Source organism: Aythya fuligula, chromosome 14, assembly GCF_009819795.1.
Source record: "Aythya fuligula isolate bAytFul2 chromosome 14, bAytFul2.pri, whole genome shotgun sequence".
NCBI classification, from domain to species: Eukaryota; Metazoa; Chordata; class Aves; order Anseriformes; family Anatidae; genus Aythya; species Aythya fuligula.
In genome coordinates, this window is record NC_045572.1 from 4,375,425 (window position 1) to 4,393,321 (window position 17,897).

The following is a 17,897-nucleotide window of genomic DNA, read 5'->3' on the forward strand; positions in this document are numbered from 1 at the left end:
GTAAGTCACTAATACATTAAATCAGTCCATCTGTCTGTCTCTGCTAGCAAAAGGGAAAATCTTCATTATTTTATTGCGTATCGTGTATTATTTTCTAGGACTCGCTGCTAAGGAGTGGAATTCAGTTTACAAGACAGCCCTTTCAGATGTTTGGTCTCTGTAAGATGCAAAATGGTGGTTTGTTTTTTCCACTGAAATTGAGGGAAGGTGTAGGCTTTCTTAGAGCTGTCACAAATGTGGGGCTAGCAAATATGTGCTAGCGATAACGGGAATGCAATGAAACCACTGGCCAGCAAGCACATACTGTTACAGTATTTAATTGAACACATACATCTTTATTTAGGCATCTGTCTGCTCCTTGATAGATAAATACGTCTAAAGTAAGATGTATTTTCACAGGGGACTTGTTATACAGCTATCAAAAAATTAGATATATTGTTTTTGTTGTTTCTTAAGGACTGCCCTTAGATAGGGGCTATGAGAGCTGTAAGTTGAGCATAACATCAGCTTGAGAGCTCTAGAATCAAAGACATTAAAGGCAGAAGGGAAAAAAGCCTGCTAGGACATCTAGTCCAGCTGCTTTGCTATGCAGAGTTATTCCCTATAGTAGATTAACCAATATTTCTTCCAGCCTTGTTTAATTGTGTGATGCAGTGGCATCTCCACTGGGAGGCTATTACTGAGCTTAATAGATGGGAAGCTTATCTGACATTCATCTTAAATTTCTTTCTTCCTTTTTTTAGTTTCATGCCATTAATGGTGCCATCCCTCTTATACTCTAAATAATCACTTGCTCTGTTTGATCCCTTTTCCAAAGATTAATGTAATGTTCTACCTTACTTGGAAAGCATCCAAACAGAAATTCTCCATTTTCCTTAATAGAAGTTCAATTCCTTCAGCCACCTGATTTGTGTTATTCCTTTCCATGCTCCCTCTGGTTTTTGTATCCTACTTACCTCCTGACCGTTCTACATACCAACTCAGGTAAGCAAGCTGCTCTGTGATGTACCATTTCTACAGTGTCTTTTTATTGAGTACGAAGTTACTTTATGTTAGACAGATGTGTTCCTTGTTTGTGCTGTTCCTGTTTGGTTTTGCGTTCTGCGGGTGTCCAATCAATTATATGTCTCGAGGTACATCTGAGACGTCTGTACTGCATGCAACAGTAATTTATTGTAGGTGATTGCTTAGGAGAGGATGTCTCTCTCCTAAGTTGAAGGTTTCCAGCTTTGAAAGCTGTACAGAAACCTAAAATTTTGTGATGGGTCAAAGCAATGATTTCATCTGATCTCTGAAAACTCAGCCTGTCAAGAAATACTGCTTGTACAGTTTTGATCACCTATGCAGAGAAAAGATACATAATTCTGTGTCACTGTTTAAAAAAGGATAAGTCACAGCATATATATGTTCAATGGAAATTCAGTAAATAGTAGTTTTACTTTGTTACATCTTTTAGAAATTCCATTTTATGACTTTTTTTTTTTTAATACAGCACATGGTGTTAGATTTTGAGCTGAAATATCATAAATATCATTCTGTATTCAGGTCTCTTTGGGGTTTTGTTTGTTTTCTTTTTTTTTTTTTTTCTCTTTTTTTTTTCTACTTTGCAGTATGATTTCATGGAGCGCTTGGATGGGAAAGAGAAATGGAGTGTGGTGGAGTCCCCACGGGAACGTCGAAGTATTCAGACCCTCGTTCAGAATGAGGCTGTGTTTGTTCAGTACTTGGATGTGGGTTTGTGGCACCTGGCATTTTACAATGACGGCAAGGACAAAGAAGTGGTCTCTTTCAGTACAGTTATTTTGGGTAGGTATCACCACAAGCTGAACGTTTTTCCTCTTATTGATACCTTTCCGTGATTGAAGTCAAAATACAGTCTTCAGCATTCAGTCTTTTTGTCCATATGTTGTTACTCAATTGTTTCTTAACACTACTCTCAAAAAGTCTGTTAAAAGGGTTTTGATTTTAATTTCCTGATTTCTCTTCTAAGATTTTTTTTAGTTCTTGAGGTTAGTTCTGGGAAACAAGATGGTCAGATAAGTTCAGCCTGGACTGAAGCATTCCCCAGTTAATATTCCTCTCCCTTATCTCTGTCATTTTTATACCTATTTGCTTCTCCAGAGAACCTGCTTTACACCTGAGGGGAATAGTATCCAACAGGAGAGGTGCTTAGTCTTTGTGGAAAGACGGTACAAGAAACGGACACCTGTGCATGGGGTTGCTTGCAGTCACCCCAGAGATGACTTCATTCTGTTAATTAGCTATAAGCAGTCTTCCAGCTTGCTACTCACCTAATGGTGGGCCGTCATCTCAACATGATGGAACAAGAGCAGAAGAGCATCCAGTCTGTGATCTGAGAAGCCTGCAGTTTTGTTAGAATAGGGTTCCATTTAGTTGAAAGCCACGCTGAGCATGCTCTCCAACCTTAATCAGAAGATTTGTTAAAGTACTTGATGAGCTTTGGTGATTGTCTTGTCACAGTGGCATCAAAAACTACTAGATGGGCTACATGCTATTCCATCCTGGCTGCTTGGATTAAATGGCATTGCATTTTGTAAATCTGTAATTTCCATTAGTATAGAAAAAGAAAAATTCCAAAAATTCAAACTGAGTTTGTAAGTCTGATGAAAAATAATTGGAAGTCTTTTCCAGCCTTGCATGATTAATGTTTTAAAGCTTAATTCTTCTTTTACATCACTACAAAGTTTGTAGGCTTATGTCCTAAAGGGTGTAAGAGGATAGCCAATATCGTGTCACTAAGTATGGATATAATTGTTTCTGTTAACCTCAATTAAGGTGAGACACTGTTTTTTGTTTCCCTAGCTCATATGTGTTTTTGAGAGTTACTAGGCTCTGTGCCTATTTATGTATAGATTTGTGAATTAGTCCATAGAAGGCATTTTCTGCCTCTCCAAAAACATCAACATTTGAGCTTTTATCTTGGTATTCCCATACTGTGCTTCTTAGAAAATCATCAGGTATGATAAGGTGTCCTTAAAAGGGCTGCCCTGTCTACAGCTTTCAGGAGTTTCAAAGGTCTAATAGTCAGGTAGACTATATGATAGTGCAATAGTAGTAATTGGACTGAAATATAGAGAAAAATACAGTGTTTTATCCAGTTAAGAGGTTCTTCTACACACACCCAGTATCAGATATTTCCTAATCAAAGGATCTGAGAGAGCTGAAAGTTTTTCTGATGTGGGAGAGGAGAAAGAATAACACAAATGATGTTAACTCACAGGCAATAGTTAATTTACCATGGTTTGAATACAAAGAACATCCTTTTGTGAGCCGTGAAGCAAAATAATGAATAAATCTATAGACGCATTTCTTCATGAGATAAGTCGATATTTTTGACCATTTCACATCACAGTTTTTCTTTTCATTATTTACATGAATCATTTCAAGAGGCCAAGTGAATGGCATGTTTTAAAATTTTGCTGTAGGTTTTATTATTATTATTTACTTAGTGTTTGCAACTGTTAAATTAGATATGAAGTTGGGCTTGACTCCTTTTCCTCTTTTCAGTTTAATTGGACAGAAAAATACTCTGTATGGTGCTACTAGTTCCAAATCCAAAATTTATCTTCCATGTTCTGTAGATGCTATTTGTTGGTGTCTGGGACTGACAGAGTCATTTAGTTTAGGACCATAGGTCCTACAACAACAGGGAGTAACAGTGAGAAATTACAACATTACAATTATATTTTTCTTCCAATAATTCAGTGTTGAAAATATGTTCCTCTCAAATCCAGCAGCCTTCAAATAGAATAGAATTCTAAGCATTAATTTCAAAATTGGTGTTTCATTTCCACTTTATATCATGCAAAGTAGTACACTGTGTCAGCCAAATAATAACAGAAATTAGGGAAAAAAGCAAATAGCTTGGTACAGCTGAAATTTTATCATCAGGCTGGTGTGCTTATACTTCACAGACTATGGAAGTCTTCAGCATTTCAGTCAGTTACTTTAACTCCAGAGTTAAATGTTGCTCTCTGGTTTTACAGACCTCTTCATCCTTTTATACTTTTTTTTTTAAATTGGGGGGAGGGGGGATGGGGGGATAAATACTATTTGCCATAGCAAAAGAGCTACTCTTTGTCAGGTACAGCAGATGTTTCTGTCAACTTTCTTAATGAAGCTTTCAGTCTGTAGAAGAAAAAGTTACACTCCTTGGGATAATCAGTTCCACGTGGAAAAGTCATTGTGCAAGATCAAAGTCAAATTGCAAGAGGAAGATTGTCAACTTCCCTGTCGAAGCATTATGTTTTATACATAACATGAGTTCAAATATAGTTATAAAGGTCATAAGAAACAGTTTTGTCTACCTGTTTGAACAAAGGGTTTGGGTGTTATCAGTAGATTTGAGTGCTAATGTTGCTAGAAGGTTTGGTATATGACTTGTAGGCTATCACTACATCTCTACAGTTACTCGTGCTGCTAGAGATCTTGGTAACTTTCCACTTCACCTGAACTCTGTGGCATTAATAATATTAGCTGTTGTTCTTATAAACATTGAAGACAAAATTAAAGAAAAACTAGGCAAATAACTTGCAACCTAGGAGCCAACTAATATACCCGTGATGCTTGTATTTCAGATTCAGTGCAAGACTGTCCGCGCAATTGTCATGGGAATGGTGAATGTGTGTCTGGTGTCTGCCACTGTTTTCCAGGATTTCACGGAGCAGATTGTGCTAAAGGTATTGTTTTCTTTGTGTTTACAAATAACCACAGCGTGTGTTTGAGATGTATGGATCTACAGCACCTGCTAGTTAGCATGGGTCCAAGCTAGGTTCAAGTAGATCAATACTCTTTTTTTTCTTAGTTAAATATGATCAGGTGGAAATATTGCCACATTGCTGATGTGCTTGCCTAGCTACAACTTTTTTGTCAAATGTAGAAGGCAGAAGTGGCAGAAAAGATTTATTTTCTGTAAAAGTGGATGAATTATCAGTGCTTTCTGATAAGCATGAATTGGTCTGTAATAAAAGACTGATTATCTTGTTAATAGAGTGTAATATATATTCTGTCTTGGATAAGCCACGCTTCTAGTTCACAGTAGCTTTGTTGCATATGCAATTGCTCCTCACCAAAGGAAGTTCACCTTTTATTTAGGCAAGTAAGTAGGACTTGACAGAGTCTTAAAATATACCTTATATTGAGTTTTGATTGTAAATTTTAACTACTAAAACTCAGAGATTTGTGATTATCAAGGATTTCACAGAACTTCAAAAGACATCTGTGGATTGGCAGTATGTGTTTACAATTTTTTTCAGAGAGTTTGGGATAGCTGTCATACAGGGAAGATTCATAAAGGAAGACCTTTTTAGTTTATACAGTTAGTAGCACATATGGTGTCTAAAATCAATGACTTGCTTGAATTCCCAGATGTTCCTGAGCACAGTTATAACATTTTGCAATTTGTTTCCTTAGTTTATGTGAGGTTTAGGCCCCTTATAGTTATTACTTGTTTACAGTTGTTTTCCACAGGGATAGAGTTGTTAGTGTTCCAAGAGTATGGCATTTGAAAGCGGTTAAAATGCCTTGAAGGGCCTTAGAAGGGTGCTCATTTTTTCTTAGATCATGATCCAGTTCTGAGGACAGTTCATTGTGGCCCCACCTCTTTCAATGGTGTAGCAGGGTGGGACCCACCATACCTGTGCCTGGCTACCAAGTGCTCCTTGAATAGCTGCTAGACCCATACTGGAGAGTCATTTCTATTTTGTATCTCTGTATTTGGCTCCTAGAAGTGTCCCAGTAGGGTAAAAAATAAAGAGATCCCAAGGGCCATGGGAAGTTAATGTTATTTCAGCACTAGCCCTACTCAATTGAAAGACTGCTTCAAATAAAGAGTGCATGTTGTTTGATTACATGAGAAATTATGATGGTTGGCAAATATATAGAGAAGACATCTGTATATCACAAAGGAAATGGTGTGATAATGTGTGCTATAAATACACACTGACAGCTATATGCATTTCTGTGGTGTTAACCTGTGAAAGTATGCATGTAATGACTGTGTGCTTCACTGCCACTCTTTACACATACATGGCCATTAAATCAGCTCATTTGCATTTTGAGTTGTGGAGCAATCCTGCATTGTGTACTGAACCTCTGTGTAACGCTGTATTCTGTCTTTGTGCTAGGAGATAGTCTGTTCAGGCTACATCAGATACCTTTTAATAGGGTACTTGTCAAACTCTGTCAGGCTTCTAACAGCCCCTGAGAAATTTCCCTCTGCTTCCTGCCTTGTCCTTTGTATGTTGTCTCTCTACCCTCAAAAGTAGGTTTTGTGGAAGCTTCTTTCACCTGTCTTACCGTTTCTTTGTCAAACATCATAGTATTTCTAAAGAACAAAGAAGCTTGAAAAACTACATAAAATGATAAAATGGGTATATTGGCAGAATTCTCATGTATATATACAAGCACAGAGCTGCACATCTTAGACACTGTAAGGCATACCCAGAAGCATGGGGCTGAGTTAGTGTGTAAAGGCAGTGTGCCTCACCAATGTCATGGGCACTGTTACCCATGGCCACAGGTTTTTCAGCTTACTTGAATGCTGATTACATGTGAGAACAGTTTCAGGAGATAGCAATCAAAATTGGGGATTGAAAGAATGATAAAACACAATAAAATGAGATAGAAATTAAATCTATTCCAGCATATTAGATGTTTGGACTCATGTACTATATATTTACTGTAATGTTAAGTTTCTATTTAAACTGTCACATGTATGGAAAGATAATTATTTTTCTTTCCATCTGATTTTTTTTTATTATTATTTCCCTAGCAACACATCTTTCAATACCTCAGTTCTCCACTGTAAAATAATGCAAGGCAAGATTCAAATAGGGAAATGTGGAGAAGAAGTGAGCAAGCTCCTCACATATCTCACAGAACTTGATTCATGCAATAACAGAGTAGCCTGAGAACTTCATGCTGGGTAAAACCCAAGTTTGAGAGATGTGAGGTGTGATCCTTTGTACTATTAAATCACTGTTTGCAAGGATGATTTTGAGGGTATCAGAGGCAGTGAATCTTGAGGGGAATCATCTGCTCACTTCACAGACAGTGCACAGGTACTCCAGTGCATGGGTACTCCTTCTGTTACTTTACTTGATCCATGTAGTTCTGAAAGCTTAAAATGAAGGAAATATATGAGAGAGCACAGATTGGGCTTGAGATCCATTGGCTCCAGGAAAGTACCATGAAAATGATTAGAAAGCGCTGAACTTTTGGCCCAACGCATGGGCTAAAATACACTTTCATGCCTTGATTGAACTAGAGGACATTTCACCCTGCCAAACGCTCCCGCCAAATACTTGGAGCTTTAATTCTCACCCTTATCTGTGGAAACAAGTTATTCTCAGGTAGCCAGTCTCAACAGATTTACTTCATTCTTGCTCAGACAGGATTCACTTTGAAATCATGTGGAGTTTAACCTAATTAAGAATTTCATCTAACACACAAGAAAGGTAATACGTTTTAATCTCATGTGGTTAAAATATGGCATTTAAAGAAAAGGAAAATCTCATAATCAAAAGATAACTCTATGGGTAGAGATGTATCCTGATAAAGAAAGAGTGCATGGTTAAAGTCAGTGGAAAATTTGCTTGGAATTGAACTGCACTGTGAGTAACCTCCTGTGCAGAAATAGCTATAGAAGTCATTGATAAGAAGGGATGCTAAGACCAAGGATTGATTAAAGAATCGGGCTTGCAGCTATGATTGTTAGTTTTGTGTTGCCACTTTTTTATATACATCTCTGTTTTTCTGTGACTTCCATGACATACCCACACAAGTATATCAAGATGTCCTTCTTAGTGTTCCCAGTGTTTATGTCTGGTAATATTTTGGTCTTGTAATTGCGCAGTCTTGTGGTAAATCTGCAGGCAGGAATCCTTCATATCCTGCTTTTCACCATTTGTAGAGTTCAGTGTTGCAATGAGTTGGGTTCCCAGAAGTGACTCAGATTTGGCTGTAATTTGATTTCATCTCATGGTATTTTGGAGGGCATGTAACTCTTCCCTTCCATTAACAAAAAGACTTCCAAAGACACTAGCATATACTCTTTTGAAAATGTGCTCAGAGCCACTTTTGATTTTGTATTTTAAAATACTAGTTTTGCATCATAACCATATTTAGCAAAACTGAAAAGGTGAAACAATGTACCATGGCATGGGATTTCTCTGTTGATACAATGAGCATAGCCTGTTAAGAAATGGTGTCTGATTTGTAAAAGAAGGAAAAATATGAGTTAAGTAGCTTGTCAGTTGCCATTTAGCAGATACTGTTAGTTAATTATGTGATGCAAAAAGAAACATGTTTAATATTTTAATCTAAATAGATTCAAGGCTTTTAGATTTTTGAAACCTTGTTTGATCAGTTGACTCTTTAATCTTCTTTTAACTCTAATGATTCAGATTTATGTTATACTCAGTTTCTTTTCCTGTTCTCCTTGTGTGGGTTTTTCATTATTTTATTTTCATTCTGTTTGTTTTTGGCTTACTGGCAAAGGACGGCGCCACTTTAATAAGTATAAAAAGAAGGGTAGGTTTTTAAAATTTCTTTTTATTTCTTTTGCAACATCTATTTAGTTTGAAATAGTTGCTAAGCTGTAAAGTGTAGTCTTTTTTAAAATTTATTTTAATGGATTTGCTGTTTCTGATGATTGCCCACACCATGATAAGAGTTCCCACTATTGTCATCTTCTTTGTTATGTGTGTACTGTTAATCTCTGTATAAAAATATTAAAAGTCTTCAATTATTAGGTAAGTAAGGTATAATTGTTAGAAAAAGCAATGTTTTCTTCCTCTCAGCTGCTACAGCAGAATTTTCTCATGCAAATTTCAGTTGTTTGAAACTGTTTTTGCTCTGAGGTTATTCAGAGCCTTACTGCTTGGGCGATAAAATCCTTAAGTGCATAAAGGATTTTTATTTTTTTTAGTGAATACGCTGCTTGAAACTATTCTTAGTACCATGTCCAGAATGAATGTCCGGTGCCATGAGGTTCTGGAAGAGCTCACGGTGGGGAAAACATGAACTGCAGAGTGCATTTTTCTGAATAATTCCATACTCGGATCATTGTTGCAGAGCACGCGGCAGACACATGCTGATAATGTGTAGCAGACAGTATTTTCTCTCTGTGTTTAAGGGAAACAGTATTTGTCTTCATCACTTGGCTAGAAATTATAGGAGCTGAAAATAGTGCAAGAAAGCAGAAGGTCACTGGACTTTGAAGGGAAAGGTGAGAGCTTGTCTTGCATAGCCCCTCTGGTTTGCCTGTCCTGCACATGGCCTGACAGAAAATGTGGGACCCCTGGTCAGGCAGTACGTCGGGCCCTCAGGGCGAATGGGGGTGCATTATTCAAGGGAACCACTGCAAAGTTTTGGAATAAAAGATCATAGACAAGAAAGGTAGGTTGGATTAAATGTGATGGTACCCATAAGGTTTGGTTTATCAGAGAAAAGAGGGAGAGGAACAGTCATGTATGAAGAATGCCATTTTGCTTCACAGAAGTGTTTATGCATAGATTGTGCTACTCCTTCAAACTAATCTATCGTGGTTAGTGTTATAAAAGCAATAGATTAAAGTAGTGTCTACCTCCAAGAATTTACCACGTCAATGCAAGTTAAAAGGGAATAAATGGGAACTAATTGACATAGGTGGAGATACAAGGAAACAAATGGTGTAGGTGGTGTTATAAACATAAGAGCATTGTAACTGTTGTTAGTTTGGGGAAATGCTGTGGTAAAAAAGGGACTTTTAAAGGGTGGTAACGGGTCAAGTACCTAATATCATGAGGTGATCCAGGGAAGATGGTGCCTTCAAAGGAGGCAGAGCATAGGAAAGAGCTGTTTTGAGCTTTAGCTTTCAAAATGAGTGGTGGCAATATTGTAGGTCCCAAAGAGGTGGAAGTCAGATTCTAGCAGCGAGCAGTCTGGGGCGAAACAAACCTACAGACAAAGCTGGGACATGGCATTTCTGTTCCTGTGATAAGAGGAAAAACCTGGAACAGGACTGGGAAAGAGGAGTCACAGGGCTAAAGGCTAAATTAATGGGGTTTATGCAGCAGTGTTAAACACAGACATGAGTGTAGAAGACTGAATTTATCCATAATGGAGAAAAAGATTTTTGTTTGATGTGGATTTTATTTGCTGAAAGCTAAGGCCAAAATTCTGACAAACAGATACGATGCAGATGAAATCTGTAGGACTTTGTCAAAATTTGGCTGTGAGGCAAGGGAACCGATGAATCAAAAATAACACCCAGATTATGAACCTGAGCGGCATGGAGAATCGAATGATGGTACTGTCCGCTGTGACAGACTGAGTGCAGGGGAGGGCAGAGAAGTAGTCGGTTAGAGAGAAAACAGAAATTAGAGAAATAACTTTATTGGCAAACATTCCTTGTGTTCATAATCCTAGCGTGTCTCTTCACTTGCATGGCACAAGTAAAAAATAAATAAACAATGAATTGTTCTTTTCTTTGGAAATAATGCCTGCATGACTTGTCACCCACACATACCTCGCATCATTTCTTGCGGCTGACAAAATCCAAATTGTTCAGCTTCTTTCTCAGTATCTGTTTCTGGGTGGGTTAGTTTTTGTTTTCTCTGTGTGTGTCTGTGTATGCCAACTTACGGATGTGCTGCTGCTGCAGCAGCTCTGGCCTGTCACTCACATCTCCCCCTCGCAGTGGGTGGAGGCATCATTTTGATGCTGAGACAAGGCTGTCTTTGGCACTGTTCCTCTCCAGCAATTCCCACCTCTTTGGCTCAGTACCTTAAAATGCCTTTGTTATAAATTTCCTTATCCTTTTCCCAGTCTCACCTTTTATTAGCAGACATTTTTCATTTCAGGCATACTGATTATGTTCTTGGTTGCCTTCCAATGAGTTCTGTGTAGAGGGCAGTGCTTGTCCTGTATGCCCTCAGTTTCATAGTTTTACATAACCACAATATGCTCTGAGAAGAGGTGTGTGCAGTTAACTGTGCCTAAAAGAATTACAGAATAAATAAATAGACACAACCTTTTTTGACAATGATTGACAGTCATTGCCATCTATCAGCTGCTAGCTTGCCTGCATGAAATGGTATGGTAGCTTCGATCCAGGTTCAGGCAGACAAGTGGAGCCAGCACAAAATCCACCACTCTGACACTTTCTAATTGGCAATTTAAACAGGAGCAACAAATAGAAAGGGTCCCAGGCTGAATCCTTTGTGATGGTGATGGTCGTGACTCCAAAAAGGGTTTGAGGTATTTCATTAGTTTTTAAGAACGTGTATCTGTCCCTCCTATAGTACTTTTAGTTTAAATGTGAGGCTTAGCAAATGTTTGCTATAAATTTGATATACAGTAGCAGAATGGCTACAGAAGTACACAGATTGCTCCCTGTGTAGGGCTAGGAAGTGCTGCTTTGTATCCTTTGCATCCTTTGTGAGGGAATGTTAAGAAAGTGGAAATAGGAATCAAAAGATACTTTTATCTTAGGAATATTACAGAAAACAGAGTTTTCAAAAAAAAAAATGCATTTTTTTAACATGCAAAATATTAACTTCTCATTGTTCTGAAAGCTTTTATGGCTTCTGCTGAATCCAGCCTTGAATTTTGCATTACTAAGATTTTATCTGGAGAAGAGCTGGTCCCAAATCATTTCAAGTTGGGATGCTCCAGTTGTTTAGAAGTACATTCTTTTTCTGTTTGTTATAGCTTTGCAGGGCAGTCAAAATGCTTTAAAAATTGTTAAGATACTTATTTAATGTTGTTTAATATACCCAGTACCTGCATCTAATATAGAGAATTTATTACCATTTATATTCCATATTAAACTGCCAGTATTTATATCACCAAATTTGTGCTGGTGTACTGTATTGCCCTTTTATATCTTTGTAAATTCACATTGCAATAAATGAACTTCACATTTTATATGGGCCTGCTTTCCAATGAAGTTGCAGGATGTTGTCACAGTTGAGAGGGTAGACCGACTTCCATAGGAGAAAATACCAGAGAGCAAGGTAAAAGGATGAAAAAAAGAATAAGGAACGCTGAGGAATTCAGTAGTGAAGAAGGTAGGAAATAACTCAGGTTGCTAATGTCACTTCTGGACAAAATACAATAGGAAAATAGTTTAAAAGCGTGCATCCAAGTAATTATGACTCTGATTTCAGTGAGTGCTAATGCTTCTTTATATGATCACTCATTACCCAACTTGTAGAAATTCAGAGGCCAAAGACAGAGCTACAAGCGATATTGTAGCCAAGGCCTAAAATCTGGAACCAAGTTTTATTGGCTTAGTATGATAATGAAGTTTGTATTGCCCATGTCCACTATTGAAACTGTATGGGAACACAGTAAAATCCTGTTAATGAATTTTCTTTCAGAAGCGTTATAATAATATTTTCATATTTATTAAAAGCTAGGTATGTTCATTTGATCTCTCACTGTGGCTTTCAAAACCCACTCTATTATCGGCTGCTTCACTTTATCTTTCTTGCTTTCTTATACATGTGCAGCAACAGCACATCTATCTGCGCAAATATTTTCTGTTTCAATCGTATTCCAATAAATAGAATATTTCAAAAGGCTCCCAGAGCAGCAAGGAGGTGCACAAGCATACAAATACACGCAGAACACATACCATTGTGAAGCTTAGTTTCCAGCAAGCCAAAAATCTTTCTTCTAATCCTGTACTACTTCCATTAGAGGCTAAGAATCTCTATGCTCTGACCATGCCTGGCTGAGCTGAGCTGTGCTCATGAAGATGTATGCTTCGTAATTTGTTTTTGTGTTTAATTGGTTAGCTTATTTGATTGTGTTGCAATCTACCTTTTGTTTTAAGATCGTTTTGTCTCCATGGACTTGTATTGATATTTGTTTATTTCATTAAGTTTGAAGAGTTTGTCTTTGCACTTGTGTTGGCATCATCTTGGAGTCCTTTTGATAACAGTAAATGTCATTGAAGCAGCTACAATCAAGTAGTATTGCAAATCACATTATGGAAATACAGCTGTTAGGAGATGTTTATGTACTCTCTGTCCCTGAAGAACAGACATGGCCCTGAGTCACAGCTTCCAATTCCAGCTTGCATGACTTTGGGGTATGTTCATATCTGTATTGTATCCAGACTTGAACCTGTAATTTAGATCTTTTCCTATATTTAGACCCTGTTGGGGTGAGATGGAGTTCAGTTAGCTGTCATCCCCATTTGCTTTCTCAAATAAATGAATAAAGTTTCTAACTCAGATGTAGCAAAATACTTAAATATCTGCAGCCAATATAGAGCTATGTAATTAATCATGTTATGATTTAAATCCTTTCTGGTCAATTTAATAATGCAAATAGTAGTAACTAAAATGGGACCAAAGCGGTCTGGATTTTAAATATGCTGATTATCTCAACCTCTGGGTGCAATCCTACGTTTACTGAACTGCTATTTAGTTGTAACAAAACCACAGAAATATGAAAAGGACAGATTATTTCACTGTTGATGTTGTAAACTTTAATCAAAAATACTGCAAGAAATATTTCACGTCTCTTTCTGTATGTATAAATGACTTCATGCTGTTAGTGCTTCCTCTGTTAGGAATGACAACATATATGTTTGGAAGGATGATTTTGGTACTCGATGGTTGTCCTTGCTGCTGCCTTTTGAAAGCTTGAAACATCATCTCTTTCATTCCTCACTGACTCTTTCCACTGAGATAGCTACTGAAACATCTGAGATAATTTAGTTTTCCCTTCTCCTCAGTTTTTCCATTTACAAAGATATCAAAATATACAAATGAAGATCTACATGCTAGTCTATGACAGTAGTCTATTTCAGCATCTGTTTATTTCCATCTGTTGGTAGAAAGTAGCATTTATCTCTACGTATTATTGTAGTTCTGTCAAGCTCACTGCTTATATCTAAAGCAGGATGTTCACAGCTCTGATTCTGTGTTACTAGTTTCCAAAGAATGAGATTTTTAGATTGCAGGGCAGTATTTTCAGGACATACCATTTACATTCAGGACATTCCATCTCTCTCTCTCTCTCTCTCTCTCTCTCTCTCTCTCTCTCTCTCTCTCTCTCTCTCTCCAATTTGTAGTTTGTTCTGTGACTTTTCTAGTGAGAGCACACAGTTCTCTTATTCTCTTCCCCCTCAGGACTCCAGTGTCTTTAGAGAACTAAGAATTAGATCTTTGTTTATGGGTAGGTAGGTTGACTAAGCTCATCTTCATGCTAGCAGTAATGGAGCTTCAGTCCTTTCAGCCCACCGGTGAATTACATCAAATATATCTGACACCTGCTTAATTTTTATTTTCGCCATTCTTACAGACTACATTGTTTTTAAAAATATCATGCTATTTGTAAAGAAAAAATATCCTGTACCAAGTGGCTAGTCCCAATTTGATAATGCCAAAATTTGCTGTGCTTGTGGAAATTGCTAGTCAGAACATAAAAGTTCAGATTATCAGTATTCTGCTAGATAATGTGGTAAGACACATTCATATTTCTTACACAGATTTTTAATAATAATTGTAAGCAAAGCAGTTATCTAATGGAAATAGATACTGTGTGGAATGGTACAGGATGGTACAGTAAATGTTATCTTTGACATACAAGGTCACACACTGAAGGTAGTGAGAAAAACTGAACTTTTTGATAAATTTTAGCAAAAAGTTTGCTGATTGTTCAGAAGAATGTAAATATTCATTGTACAATTATTACTGTTCAGTCACTTCTGTAAAAATCCTGCCATTTTTTTTTTGTAGAACAGCTTAAGTACTTATCGATTGAGAACTTCTATAACTCTCAAAATGGAGGCATCCCCATATCTCTACAGGTATTTGAAATGAATTGAATTAATCATAGGCTTAAAAGTCTCTAGCGATCTTCGTTAACTTTCCTGGGTTTAATTAAAACATCTGTGCACTTTTAATTTATCGATTCATCCAACTCATATGTCATGTTTTTAACACACCCCAGCATGCTCTGCATCATTTTTAACCCGATTTCCACTTAACTAAAGCAATTAAATTCACCCCGGATTAATTAAAGCATCCATACTTTAGTGCTTAAGTCAGCGTGTGCTGCTTTCCCCAAATGGTTTCTGAATGTCAGAGATTTGACACACCTGATGGGTTTTTTGTCCTTCTGGAAATTCTTCTGTGAATCTCGTTCTTGCTTGCTAATGTGCAGTTTGACAGAGCTAGACAAGGGAGCATGGTAAGGCTCAGGTTTGGGCAACTGAGGTAAGGATTACAGGGCATGACTGCTATGAAAAGCTGTGTATTTCTTCCTAACTCTGACCAGCAAGCATAGAGTAATAATACAATTAAATAATCTCAGTTTTGTTTGTGTGTTCTGTAGTCAAACAGTCTTGTGAAGAAGCTAATAAAGCATATATAATGTCATTAATAGTTGTGTGTTCATTCTTCTCCTCCTGGGTGAATTTGTACAAACTGACTTCCAACCAGCTTCTACTTGTAAGAGCAGAAATTCCTAGAGTAACCTAAAAGTTGTTCTAGATCTTGCTTATTCCCACGGTTCTTAAGACCATTTCAGCATGACTGAAGTTCACAATAATGAAATAATTGAAAAAATAATCACAGAATCACAGAATTTCTAGGTTGGAAGAGACCTCAAGATCATCGAGTCCAACCTCTGACCTAACGCTAGCAGTTCCCACTAAACCATATCCCTAAGCTCTACATCTAAACGTCTTTTGAAGACTTCCAGGGATGGTGACTCCACCACTTCCCTGGGCAGCCCGTTCCAATGTCTAACAACCCTTTCAGTAAAGAAGTTCTTCCTAACATCCAACCTAAAACTCCCCTGGCGCAACTTAAGCCCATTCCCCCTCGTCCTGTCCCCAGGCACGTGGGAGAACAGACCAACCCCCACCTCGCTACAGCCTCCTTTAAGGTACCTGTAGAGAGCGATAAGGTCGCCCCTGAGCCTCCTCTTCTCCAGGCTGAACAAGCCCAGCTCCCTCAGCCGCTCCTCGTAGGACTTGTTCTCCAGACCCCTCACCAGCTTCGTCGCCCTTCTCTGCACCCGCTCAAGCACCTCAATGTCCTTCTTGTAGCGAGAGGCCCAAAACTGAACACAGTACTCGAGGTGCGGCCTCACCAGAGCTGAGTACAGGAGGACGATCACCTCCCTAGCCCTGCTGGTCACACTGTTCCTGATACAAGCCAGGATGCCGTTGGCCTTCTTGGCCACCTGAGCACACTGCTGGCTCATATCCAGCCGACTATCCACCATCACTCCCAGGTCCTTCTCTGCCAGGCAGCTCTCCAACCATTCCTCTCCCAGCCTGTAGCTCTGCTTGGGGTTGTTGCGCCCCAGGTGCAGGACCCGGCACTTGGCCTTGTTGAACTTCATGCAGTTGACCTCAGCCCATCAGTGCAGCCTATCCAGATCCTCCTGCAGAGCTTTCCTACCCTCAAGCAGATCGACACAAGCACCTAACTTGGTGTCACCTGCGAACTTACTGAGGGTGCACTCGATGCCTTCGTCCAGATCATCGATGAAGATATTAAAGAGGACCGGCCCCAGCACCGAGCCCTGGGGGACACCACTAGCGACTGGCCTCCAACTGGACTTGGCTCCATTCACCACGACTCTTTGGGCCTGGCTATCCAGCCAGTTTCTAACCCAATGAAGCGTGCGCCAGTCCAAGCCAAGAGCAGCCAGTTTCTTGAGGAGAATGCTGTGGGAGACGGTGTCAAAAGCCTTGCTGAAGTCAAGGTAGACCACATCCACAGCCTTTCCCTCATCCACCCAGCGCGTCACTTTGTCATAGAAGGAGATCAGGTTCGTCAAGCAGGATCTGCCTTTCATAAAGCCATGCTGACTGGGCCTGATCGCCTGCTTGCCCTGCAAGTGCTGCGTGATGACTCTCAGGAGGATCTGCTCCATGAGCTTCCCTGGCACTGAGGTCAAACTGACAGGCCTGTAGTTTCCCGGGTCTGCCCTCCGGCCCTTCTTGTAGATGGGCGTCACATTTGCTAGCCGCCAGTCAACTGGGACCTCCCCCGATCGCCAGGACTGCTGATAAATGATGGACAGTGGCTTGGCCAGCTCCTCTGCTAGTTCTCTCAGTACCCTTGGGTGGATCCCATCCGGCCCCATCGACTTGTGCACATCTAAGTGCCGTAGTAGGTCACCAACCAGTTCCTGATGGATAGTGAGGGCCACATCCTGCTCCCCATCCCCTTCCACCAGCTCAGGGTACTGAGTATCCAGAGAACAACCGGTATTGCTGCTAAAGACTGAGGCAAAGAAGGCATTGAGCACCTCCGCCTTTTCCTCATCTCTTGTAACTAAGTTTCCCCCCGCATCCAGTAAAGGATGGAGATTCTCCTTAGTCCTCCTTTTTGTGTTGATGTATTTATAGAAACGTTTTTTGTTATCTTTAACGGCAGTAGCCAGATTGAGCTCCAGATGAGCTTTGGCCTTCATAATTTTGTCCCTGCACAGCCTCGCTACATCCTTAAAGTCCTCCCTAGTGGCCTGCCCACTTTTCCAAAGCTTATAAACCCTCTTTTTTCTCCTAAGATCAAGCCACAATTCTCTGTTGAGCCAGGCTGGTCTTCTTCCCCGCCAGCTCGTCTTTGGGCACGTGGGGACAGACCGTTCCTGCGCCATTAAGATTTCCCTCTTGAAGAGCGCCCAGCCTTCCTGGACCCCTCTGCCCTTCAGAACTGCCTCCCAAGGGACTCCACCAACCAGTGTCCTGAGCAGCTCAAAGTCAGCCCTCCGAAAGTCCAATACAGCGGTTTTACTGGTCCCCTTCCTGGCCTTGCCAAGAATAGTGAACTCCACCATTTCGTGGTCACTCTGCCCAAGACAGCTCCCAACAATCACATCCTCCACCAGTCCTTCTCTGTGAAGAGAAGGTCTAG

General features: G+C 39.4%; 1 protein-coding gene across 3 annotated transcripts in view; it reads left to right on the top strand.

Annotated features, from left to right (window-relative positions):
- Positions 1 to 17,897, top strand: part of TENM2 (teneurin transmembrane protein 2) — an 895,032-nt gene that overhangs the window by 785,040 nt on the left and 92,095 nt on the right. For all 3 annotated transcript variants that reach the window (XM_032196709.1, XM_032196710.1, XM_032196711.1), the window contains 2 exons: positions 1,611 to 1,806; positions 4,599 to 4,700. In XM_032196709.1, coding sequence (XP_032052600.1) covers positions 1,611 to 1,806; positions 4,599 to 4,700 — 298 coding nt within the window. The remainder of the gene's footprint in view (positions 1 to 1,610; positions 1,807 to 4,598; positions 4,701 to 17,897) is intronic.